Source organism: Uloborus diversus, chromosome 10, assembly GCF_026930045.1.
Source record: "Uloborus diversus isolate 005 chromosome 10, Udiv.v.3.1, whole genome shotgun sequence".
In the NCBI taxonomy this organism is placed as follows: Eukaryota; Metazoa; Arthropoda; class Arachnida; order Araneae; family Uloboridae; genus Uloborus; species Uloborus diversus.
In genome coordinates this window covers 11,645,109-11,656,864 of record NC_072740.1, presented here as the reverse complement: position 1 = coordinate 11,656,864, position 11,756 = coordinate 11,645,109, and the positions used below count along the sequence as shown (strand labels likewise).

The following is an 11,756-nucleotide window of genomic DNA, read 5'->3' as shown; positions in this document are numbered from 1 at the left end:
TTAATTTTTCAACTTTTGAACTAATGTTAGGCATCATGCATTCAAAAGAGAAATATGATAATTTAATCAATTTCCGATTTAGGCGTACAGTAAAACCTGTTAAATTGATTAACCTTGTAAGTTGATCACCTGTCTAATTTGACCGCTTTTTTCAGGTACAGTATTAATCCTATATCATATAAATCGATCTCTATAAGATGACCACCTGTTTTAGTTGACCACTAAAGAAGTGCACTGCCAGTGGTCAACTTATACAGGTTCCACTAATATTACAACTTTCATGACCATACCTAAAAATGGAGGAAGTGGAGCACTAATCAACTGGCCAAACCTTCTTAAAAAATATTTTAATAAACTTCAAGACACATAATGTCTTGGAGATGTCGAAGGGTGTGTAATGTTGTATGAAAAGAATTAAATCTCTGAGACAAGAGAGAGACATCAAAAAATGAGAGTAACATCTTGTAGACAAATATACTTACAAATACAATACAATACAACAGCCTCTGAGCGCATCCAGCTACTTAGATGCATGACATGAATGATGTCTACCAGACATAACTAAGTGGTTTTTATTAGAATTTTTAATGTATCCTAGTTAGACATATTTTGAATTATATAATACTCATCAAATATACCCTGCAAGAGCCTTAAGATGGACAATATCCCTTAAGATGGACAAATGTCAAGATAATTTGTATAACACCAGCTCAAAAGTAACTTTGTAATCCATTAAAAATTTAATTAAATATGCACACAATATTTTGACTCAGAACTATTTAAAACTATGGCAAAGGGGCAAAGGTGCACTTAAGTAATAGGGGCCAAAGATTACCCCCCCCCTTGTTCTCGCTTTGAAACTTTCAGGTATTTTTTGATGAACTCACAATCACCCCTGATATATATAATAGATTTAAATAAAATTAAGATTAGTGATAAGCTTTATCCCCTCACAAAATAATCCTTTTGCAATACATTAAAATTTTTTATAAGTTTATATTTTCAATTGTGTTTAATTTGGTCCTAGTTTTAAGTTTGTACAGTTTGTATCATTATCATAGTATGACACATGGAAATATTATAGGGCCGAATATTAGGCTGAGCATAATTGCAATGAAAACTTTTATTTGTTAAATCAATAATTCTTTTTTTTTTTTTTTTACCATGAATTTCTCAAGAACTGCCATAGTGAATAAGTAAAGATGCATAATATGACACTGAAGCCTGTTTAAACATCAGTGGAATTATACATGATGTAATTCAAATCAGTTTACATAGCATTAATCATTGAAACTTAAAATGACTTATTGATTTAGTATCCATTCTAAACTGTACTGATTATTTCATTTTCAAGCACCTTATTCGAAAATTTTAATCATTTGTAATATCTTGATCATTAAGAATCAATGATGACTTGTTATTCCTTGGAAAATAAATGAAATTGCAATAGTATTTTAAAGTAAGAATTTTATCTTTAACTTTATGATCAAAACAAGTGTTAAATGCATATTATTAATATTGTAACATCAGAGCAACATAGTCATTTTGTGCAGCACAATCTGAACTTTTTCGTTTGTGGGGTTTTAATGACAACTTATAGTACTAATGTAGACAGCTAAGACGTTCTTTTTCATCATATAAATAAGTACACTAATGTAGTGAATTGTATTAGCAAATCCCCTAAATTACAAGCTTAATAATAAATTTATAATCGGGAAGTGTATTCCAGGATGAATTTAAAAACAAAGTTTTGAGTGTTAAAATAACATGTACTCAAACAAGATTCAAGAAAGAGCAAATTGAGATCAAGATTTTGTGAAAACAATTTTTTACTATTTAAGCTATTAAGCATGACGCAATTCTGTATTCAATTATCTGATAATTCTTTTAATCCTTTCATTGTGTTTTAATGCAAACTTCATGATTGACAGTAGGGTAATGGCACCAGTAACAAACATGCTTAAGACATTGCTCTCAGGTTAACTCAATTTTTTGAGCATTTTAATGCATTTAGACTTACTCACCCCCCCCCCCCCCCTCATGAAATTACATCTCGTCTAATGTGCTGGATCCTCTCAATTTTTATTTGCTCTGTTTCAAAAAAAGGTCAGACCCCCAGTAACAGACACCAAAAAATCTGATGGTACCCAGTAACAGACAGGATGGGGAAAGGATGGCTAATGGAAAAAATTCCCTTTGTCTCTTCAAAATGTGCAAAAGTTCTTTATTTTTAAAACTAAAACCTTATTGAATTCAAATGAACATGAAACACCAGCTGACCTCATGGTGGCTGTTCATATAATCTTCTGCCACTGCTTTGTAAATACCAACTGGCTCTAAAATTTCCTTTTATTTAAACCAAACTTATGACTGTCTGTTACTGGTGCGGTTACTCTAAATGTTCTCAATGTGTTCGTGCATAAAAGTACCTATCACTTTTAGTCCCATAAGTCAGTAAGATCTGTCAAAACCATTGTCTAGACATCAAATTCATCAAAAGAAATTCAAGAATTATTTGAACAATATGACCCGGAATGCAGGTGCCCCCCCCCCCCCCCCCAGGGCTGACCTGTCCCAAAAGCAAGAGCCCACCTCCCAAAAAATGAGAAAAACACCCTTCAAAACAACCCCCTAAACATTTCAGTGGCAAAGACTAGGTGTGCACATATGCAGAATGGAAATTGAAGAAAAATTGCTACATTTTTTTATTTATATTTGGAAAAGACAAGTTGATTGGCAATTTTTTAAATGTGTGTTGAATTAGAGCAGAATTGCTATTTAAAATAGTAATTAAGTAAAACAAGTATCATAAATAATGCTAAAAGCAATTCTGAGGAGAATTTCAGTTTGGTGTACTTTTGATATTAAAGTAAAGGAGTTTGGTCAAGTTTTAAAAATCATTTTCTGGTAAATATTAGAGTATGTATATGAATTGTGTAAAAATAATCAGTTAACTACATTCAAATTGTATCATCTGCACCTTTCTTCCATTCTTGTCTTAAAATCTCTCTTGCATTGTGTGATTATTGTAACACAGCATTGAACATAAAGTGTTCTGGCAAAAAAGTAAATATGCTAAAATTGAATTTTTTTCTCTTTCTTGTTTTAAACATTTTAAATTATGTCGTGTAACTTTATTTTAACTAATGCAATTAATGTTTCATAATATCTAACAGTTGTAATTTTTATCTTTTAGTTTTAAATTTTAAAATTATCTTCAATTTAAATTTAATTTTAGCATTTCAGCATTTTTATTTTTACCCATTAACTCCTCCAACCCCCCTCCCCCCTCCTTATAACTTCACCATTACATATATGTTTTCAATGTTTGAGCAACATTGTTTTCACAAGAATTAACAGTCATTTAAAGATTTTATGGACAAGTTTCTAAAATGTCAATGATTTACTTCTTGTCAATTAGCTGAAAAGTTGTTTGAGTATTCTTTGAACAATTATTTATGTATAATTTTTATTTTAATTTATTACATGCATAAACATAATCAGTAACACACAAAATAACTAATTTTATGAATACTTAAAAAATTCTCAAACCTTTTATTGAAATATGTTTTTTTTCATGAAATATTCAAAATAGTTTTAAATATGCTATGTGGATGTAATTACAATGAGTCTTACATGACAATGCAGCAAAAGCATGGATTCACAATTGTTGCTCTTGGTGAGAGATAATGACGAGCTTGCACTCCAAACCTGCGGTATCCAGCTCTTATTTCTTCAGTGGAACCCTATAACACATCAATTGTGATTGATCATATGAAATCATACTAAACATCATTGAAAAGATAATTTGAAAACTGAACTCAATTCTCTCCTGTTTTCTATTTTCCTCCAATATCAAAGTTTGTTTCACGCCTTATGTAGTAAATTTATAAATGCATGCAAATCAAGAATAATTGGTGTTGGATAATTCTGTTCCTAATATATAAAATTTATGTTTTTGCAGTAACAAAAATGTCTTTGTCCCCCCCCCCCTCCCCTTAATATTTCTGATGATTTTTCATGTTTCACTAAAGCTACTCAGTTAAAATAGATGACTTACCTTACTTTATTTTCCTTTTGATTCTGGTCTTGTACTTTAGTTGGTAAATAGTAACACAGTAGTTTTTCCCCCATCTTTTAGTTTCTGAATTGAAGAATCAATTATTGTGGAACTTTGTTATGCATTAGAATTGTGTTTCATTTATGTATCAAATTCTAACAAACTTTTTAATTTAAAATGAGAAGTTGTGTGCTTATTCATTGAATTGAATGGTTTTATTATTTTGTTCTGGGACAGCATTACGGTTGATATTCCTTTAGCATATGATGTATACGCTTCAAAAGCTTTTTCTTGGCAGAAATTGATAATTTGTTTATTGCTGTACATAAAATATATCATAAATAATGGATCAATTACTTTTAAATATTTTTAATACTTAATACAATTTAAGTATCAAATACATTCAAACTCAAAACCAAATTCTTTACAAATTTAACTAGAACTGTATCTCTTAATTAATCAACTTATTGACATTCAGACCATGGATTAGGAAATTGTTCTTTGAGTGTGTCCATACACTTTTGGATTTTTCAAAAAAAAAAAAAAAAAAAAACTAGACCAGGAGCACTTCTCAAACTTTTATAATTCCAGAGCATTAACGTAAAAGTGTATGATGGGCTAGTGAATAAATTTCTCTAAACGCATTCAGAAAGAAATCATCTCATTAATTTTTCTATTTATTACTTGAAAAGACATTATTTTCATTGGATATGGTTTTTTGTCAATAAAACGCAATGCAAAATTAAATGTAAGTTTTTTTCAGCTGTAATTTAAAAGTGAAGCACAAATATTTTGAATATCAATTTATTTCTTCAGCTTTCTAGCAAAACTGATCGTAAAATAAATCCTTCAAAATCTTATTGAATTACTTTTTTTTTTCTAATTTTCAGTTGAACCTTTCTAACCTCCTATTTCAAAGGAAAGAAGAAATATTCTTGATTCACATGATTCAAGCAATTTCATTAAGTTTTAAAAATGGGCCAGTCGAAGCAAAAGTTATAGAATTAATATGTCTGTATACTAAAATTATTTTCATTAATATCATCGTAGATTATAGTATCAGAAACATTGATAACAAAGGAGTTTAATTATATCTTCAGTAGCAAGAAATGTCATTCAATGTCATTTTAAAATATAAGATTTTTAGTACCCTTAGCCGAAAGAACATTTAACTTTTTTTTAAGCCTTCTATGTCTCAATTACAAAGCATAATTTTAAATAGCACAAAAAAACAAATAAGATACAAAAATGACTTTCTTCCAATTAATGATCACAAAAAGCATTATTTGACTCTTCCTTTATTATTGCGCCCTTCTTCGTACTTAACCAGGAAACAACTTATTACAGGTGGAGTTTCTGAAAAACCATTTCTTCAACTCTAATTTTTCCTGACTTCCAAATTCACCACTGGCTCTGAGGCGAATGTGACTAACTATATCAGAAGGAATGATTTTTGTCTGCAACTTATGATGTTGATAAAATTGATAGTGATCGAATCTGAAATAAAAAGGGAGCTGGAGCTCAAGATGTAGAGTTTCAAATAACAATTCTGAAAATTTGATGAAATATGAATATTTAAAGAAATTAATATTTCACTGTGCATGTTTGAAAGGTAGCAATTTTTAACTTTCAAAATTTCATAGCCAAATAGATTTAGCATCTTGTAAAAAAAATAATCACAAAAACTTAAAAAGACATTGTCGGCCTAATGAGCTGCATTTCAATTATTCTCGCATAGACAGCAAATCCTAAGGTATCGTTCACAAATCCTGTTTTTTCTTTTTTTCATGAATCACACTGAGCGATTGCAGGCAAATGTTGTGAATGATCTCTTACTCTTCGTTGCTTTTTCGATAATAATGGAAACAAGGCTCATTAGGCATCCGATATATTTTTTAAGTGTCTACAATATTCAACTGGAATTTTTTATAAGATGCCAAATTAATTTGACTATGAAATGTTGAAAGTTATAAAGTGCTATCTTTCATGCATGTGCAGTGAGAAATTGATTGCTTTTCATATTTCATTTCAAAATTTTTATTTGAAATTTTAGCATAATGATTCTCTTGTTTGCTGTCAAGTTTCCTGAAAGTTTGATAAGCCAAGATGAAAAACTGTGTATTTTGAACCAGAAACATGCAAAAAAAACTCTTGGTTTTGAAAGAAGATCGTGAGTATAAGTTATGCAAAATCTATAAGATTATTCTGCATAGAAGTGAAACTATCTGCTGAAATTTATAGCTTATTCAAAGCTGTTTACAATGTGAATGATGCTCAAAAAACAATTTTGGTTTTTTCAATGTGTTGTTGGTCCCCTAAATGCATGGTCATTTATTTTTTCATTGAAACATGTCACCAGAAGCATACCTCTTTTTTTAAAGCACTAGTCGCCGAACAATTATTCTCTTATTTGGTGGCTTTTCTTGAAAAATAATAGATTTCTTAAGTCTGCAATACTTTTATCCATTACTACAGATGAAATGAAAACATCGCGTAGCGTAGATAATTTCGTTCAGGTAATAGCTAACATTGATGAAAATTCTACATAATAGATATGATTAACTGGAGATGTATTTAAAATAAACAACTGTATGAAGTTCTTTCGAGTAAAAGTTGAAATATACTTGGAGATTGGTTGATCTCTCTTCATCCGTTAAGTAGACTTGTGTCACCAGAGATCTTTTTGACTCTTGCTCAAGATACTGAAATATTTTCTCCTGCTCTAGACAAGACGAATGTCATGTCTCACATCCATACTCCACTCCTCTCGCTCTACCTCGTCGAGAATGCAAAGTTTGTCACAGCACAATATGTACTGTATTTCGGTATAAAAATGCACTCCAAAGTTTTCCTTTGTTTTAAAAATAAATTTAAAATGTTTTAGTAAGCCTTTATAAAAGTGTTTGACTAATGCACATTCAGGCCATGCTTTTTGTTTGATATCGCCGTTGACAGCAATTTAATATAACCATGTAGTTGTTGGGCAATTTTCAACTTACCACCATAAAATTGATGGAAGGACTACTTTTTACTACCTGTGCAGTGAAAAGGCAGTTCAATAGAAAAGTGATGCGTATGCAAATATCAGTACTATGACATCATAGGGCCAAGGCACGCAAATGCGTGGAATGAGCGAGCGCATTGTTAACAAACCTAGAAAGAAGGGAGAGAGTGTTTTGAGACATTTTTCTGCAAATGAAACTGACAGCTTAATTGCATAATGGCTGACATAAACCACCAGAGTTCTTTATACACATGGTAGTAAAGGGGCGTAGTTTGAAAAATGTTGAAAAAGTTTAAGAAGAGACAAAAATGTAGTTTCAAGAGCTTGGAAAGCTTTCCAAATTAAAAAGTTGGGAGTAGACGGCCGCGTGCGCGAGGATAACCTACAAATGATGACCGATACATGTGATCGGAACCAGACATCCGGCAACATTTATCAGCTGTTGCGTTCGTCAGCTTGGTAACAGATATTAGTTTACTGTGAACGCTGTATACCATTAACATTATTACTCATTGGCGGCACTGTTTACAGTGATGTCACGGGTCCTCCCTCCTGGAAAGACAGTCTACTATACTGAAACCAATCTCAATAATGCTATTTATATCTTTCTGATTTTCCTTGCTATTACTTGTAGTGTAGTGTTTTTCTTAAGTACAGAACATGGTATCATCCTTTCGTTATTTTCTGAAACTTATTCAAAATTGCTGAAGAGCCGTAGTGAAATGAGTAGTAGTTACTGTAATTAAGAGTACACGGGGACGGAAAGTTTAAGTTATGGTAGTAAATCATCTAGATGGGAAAAATCTCTCCTTTTCATCTGTTGCTGAAGCGCGAAAAGAATTATCATTTTAAGCGCTTGATCAAAGGAACTTCTAACGCCAGAAAAGTTAGAACTCTGGACAGTTTCGGAAAGCATTTCTCTTGAAAAAAAGAAAAAAAAATGTTATAATCATTTTAAAGTTCTGGGTTACAAGCCTATGTTTGAATGGAAACCTGAATGTTGAAGGCTAGTTCGTTGCAGTTGGAAAAGCCGCTCTTCCTTCCTTTGCATGAAACTCTTTCTAATATTTAGTCCAGTGTAATCAATCAATCAATCATTTTGTTTTGGTGTAAGGCAGCTTAATCTACTGAATAATTACACTTGCCAGAATCACTTAGATGTTCGTCAGCGCGATTTTAATTAGATGTTCGTGGTCTGGCGTGATCATGAATGTTATTGATGTAGAATTTGTTGTGATAATGTCCTAGTGGTTCAAATCCTCTTGAAACTACTTGTCTCCAAGGTCTCCAGAAATACTGTGTGCTCTGCTTGTTTAGCCAATTACAAGTGCTCAAAATGGCCTCGTCGAGTTATGCTCAAACAGAACATCTCAAATATTAAGATTTTAGTTGAACTCGGTAAAGTTGCGAATTTTCTTGCGAGTTTTCAGTTGGGGTAAAGGGGAACAGCATTTCAATGTTTCAACTTTAGATGTATCTCTTTCTTTTGGATGAATTGAGACATTTTTGTGCATTGTGTCCAAGACTACACTCTCCGATAGTAACTGGGTATAAAAAATTTGACTTCATGACTTTTTTAACAATTGAAATCAATGAGTGGATGGAAAAGCCTAATTGGCACATCAAAAATAACTGGGGAGGTGAAATTCTTAAATAAATGTTTTTACAACTTTCCACATGGCACACAAAACAAATTGAAACCAGTTACTTCGCATTGTAGACCTGCTGGAAAGGGAAATGTAAGATCACTTAACTTTTAAAAAATACAGCTTTTTTCAGGGTCATCTTTATGCAAAGATGACGCCACACATTTGTTTGGAGACACGGAGAACTCTCAGAATTTTTTTGATGTGTTGCCTATTCTTTCCTCAACATCAACTTAGTTTCAAAAAAATTCGCATGTGCAATTATACAGTTTGTTTCCATTTACCTTACATTTCCTTTTACCCCAACTGACCCTAATGTTAATTAAATGTCATTTGACTTCTACTTTAAAAATACTACCAGGACTACGACTGTTCCTCAAAGACTCCGACTGTGCGTGGTTAATCAAATTGCAGTTATGACGTCACTTGTATTTTTCTGGTGAGCCCAGTGAACAGCTTTGTTTCCGAACACTCATGGTTGCAGCATGGTTAGGTCTAGTGCAGCAGCACCTTTAATCTTAAAAGAGTTAAACTTAAGCTCGACCGGATTGACCAAAAAGTACCATGTGATCTCGCTAACCACATCGAGACTGTGGTGAGAGATGGGTGAAAGCAGTTGCAACCGGATCCACCACCAGAGAATGACCGCTAGCATTTCTGAACGCTGGTAGGTGGCGTAAAAGAACAGGTTGGCCGTTTCTGAACGGTACCGGTGCGAACATAACCCTGGTGCGGCAAACGGTTGAACGCCGCGAAAGCGCGGTTTTCAATCATAAATCGTTTTATGCGAAGTGGCAGTCAAAAAGAAAAAGTCTTGCACTGTGAGGCTCCGATGTTTGTATAGAAACGCTTTTTTTCTGAATTCCACTTACATTACAGAATATGCTCTCGTGGAGCGGTGCTTATGGAATATTTCCGCTGAGAGATTGACGAACAACTCATTCTGTACAAATTGCACCCAGCGGCTTTTAAAGCTTGATTGAAGTAGTGAAAATTTGGATCAAGATCAACTAGAGGGAAAAAACGACAAAACGCAACGTGAGAATGAACTCACATTGTTCGAGTTTCTAGCACGACGCTCGAACGACCTGAGCCGAAAAGCTTCATATGGACCATTCGATGTAAAGCTCTATCGACTGAGCTACCTGACTATACCTTCTGACAGTTTAAAGTGGGGATTTATAATCCATTAAAGGACCTCTTATATATATTTTAAATTTAAGATTTAAAATGATATATATATATAGATGATTTTAAATCTTAAATTTAAAAGCTTTATAATGAGGGGTAAATCATGAAATTTGATAAAGGAATAAGGAAGATCTCGTGGTCCGACAGTAAAACAGGCTATAGAAGTAATATAAAGGATGTTTCCTCTCTCTCTCTATTCTTGCTTGTAAAAAAAAAAAAAATGTTAATGTGTTAAACGCTGCTTGCAAGTAAAGTGTTATAATGGAACTAAGGGCCATGCGTTGGTTTTCAAGGAAGGGGAAATGTCGGTTCTTGGCATTATCATTCCGAATCTGAAGGCACGCCATCTTCCCAAACAGACGAAAAAAATTGAAAAACATCGTGACGCAAAAAGAAAACAGAAATTTCAAACTTATACAAAAAAATTAAATAAATTCCAACTTTTTAATATTATGACTACAAACGAAATGTACTTTTAACACTAGAATCTTATCCAATTCACGAATTGTCACGTTTTCAACGTTTTAATGATAGCGTCACGCAGATGGCGGCTTTCCTCGTGAATACACATCAGAAGTCTCTTCGATATTTGCCATCACAACGGTTCATCAGCAATGTTTTCACGTTCAGTAATTTTCAGATCACTATACGAGGTTCTTTGTAGAACACTTTCATTTTAAAAGTTGCAATTCGTGAAGAAATTGCTGCTGTTTCATAACATGTTAGGGGTGTTATGGCGAATTTCGAAGAAAGGCTTTTTGTGTATTCTGGAAGGCCTTTAAATTAAGAAAGTGAATTCGTGCCAATTTATAAATTGGATCCATTACCGATTGAAGTGATATAAGTGCATTTTTTATGTGGTTTAAAAAAAAAAGCTAATTATACAAGTTTCAAATCTATGCCTTCTTTTTACGCCACCTTGTACTTGTAGACATTCAATTTTTTTGTGTGTTTCCTCAAAATGACGAACTGGGTAAGTTCATTTCAATTAAAAGGAGAGAAGATCTACACCCTTAAAACAAAATAGACACTTTTAAAAAATGTTTCGAAGAATTGAACCTCAGATTGTAGTAAATTTATAAAGTGAAATAGGCAGTACAGTAAAACTTTTATCCGTTCTAACGCGGTCCAAAGGCAATGCGTATGATGAAAATCCGCATAGTGTAGGTAATAAGCGAAGCAAATCCTTAAATAAGCAGATTTACTCTTTTGTGGGAAAGTAAAGCGCAGCAACTAAATTTTATTATTTTATTTATTTATTTATTTATTTATTTATTTATTTTTCATTTTTATCATTGATTGTACTTCAACTTTATCGGACAAATTGCTTTTTAGGCTTCCGACGAAAATAAAGCACGAAAAGAACGTCAATTTCCATCATTTTCCTATTGTTAGTATAGAATCTGAAACGCGTTTCTTCAACTATCTCAAAACCTCATTTCTACAGATACTGCTCTTCACCTTCTCACGGCAGTACTGTTCATTACGACAAGAAACTATGTTTTTCAGAAAAATTACATGGAATTTTTTAAAAGGCATTTTAAATATCAAAACAACTTTTCACATAATTTCTTAAAAATAGTTGATTCACTGTCTTCTGTTTTTAACCTGTGTGTCGTTTGAATTAGAACAAAGTCAATCTGTCGCCTCATCATTATAGTTCATCTGCAGTGATGTTTGTTAAATTACTATTATTTACTGTACAATCTATTCAAGAGCTTTACATTTAATTAAAAAATAAAAAAAAGCGAATGTTCGTTTCTTAAAGTTATATTCTTGCTACTATAATTTTAAATTAATATAAACATTATATATTTTTTAAAAACAAATTTGATCCGGATAAACAAGGTTCTAC

The 11,756-nt window shown here is 32.3% G+C and overlaps 1 protein-coding gene across 1 annotated transcript in view; it reads right to left on the bottom strand.

Moving 5' to 3' along the window:
- Positions 1 to 3,510: 3,510 nt before the first annotated feature.
- Positions 3,511 to 11,756, bottom strand: part of LOC129231353 (uncharacterized) — a 93,703-nt gene continuing 85,457 nt past the window's right edge. Inside the window, exon 7 of the mRNA XM_054865645.1 lies at positions 3,511 to 3,746. Within this exon, the coding sequence (XP_054721620.1) occupies positions 3,633 to 3,746 (114 nt within the window). The 3' untranslated portion in view covers positions 3,511 to 3,632. The remainder of the gene's footprint in view (positions 3,747 to 11,756) is intronic.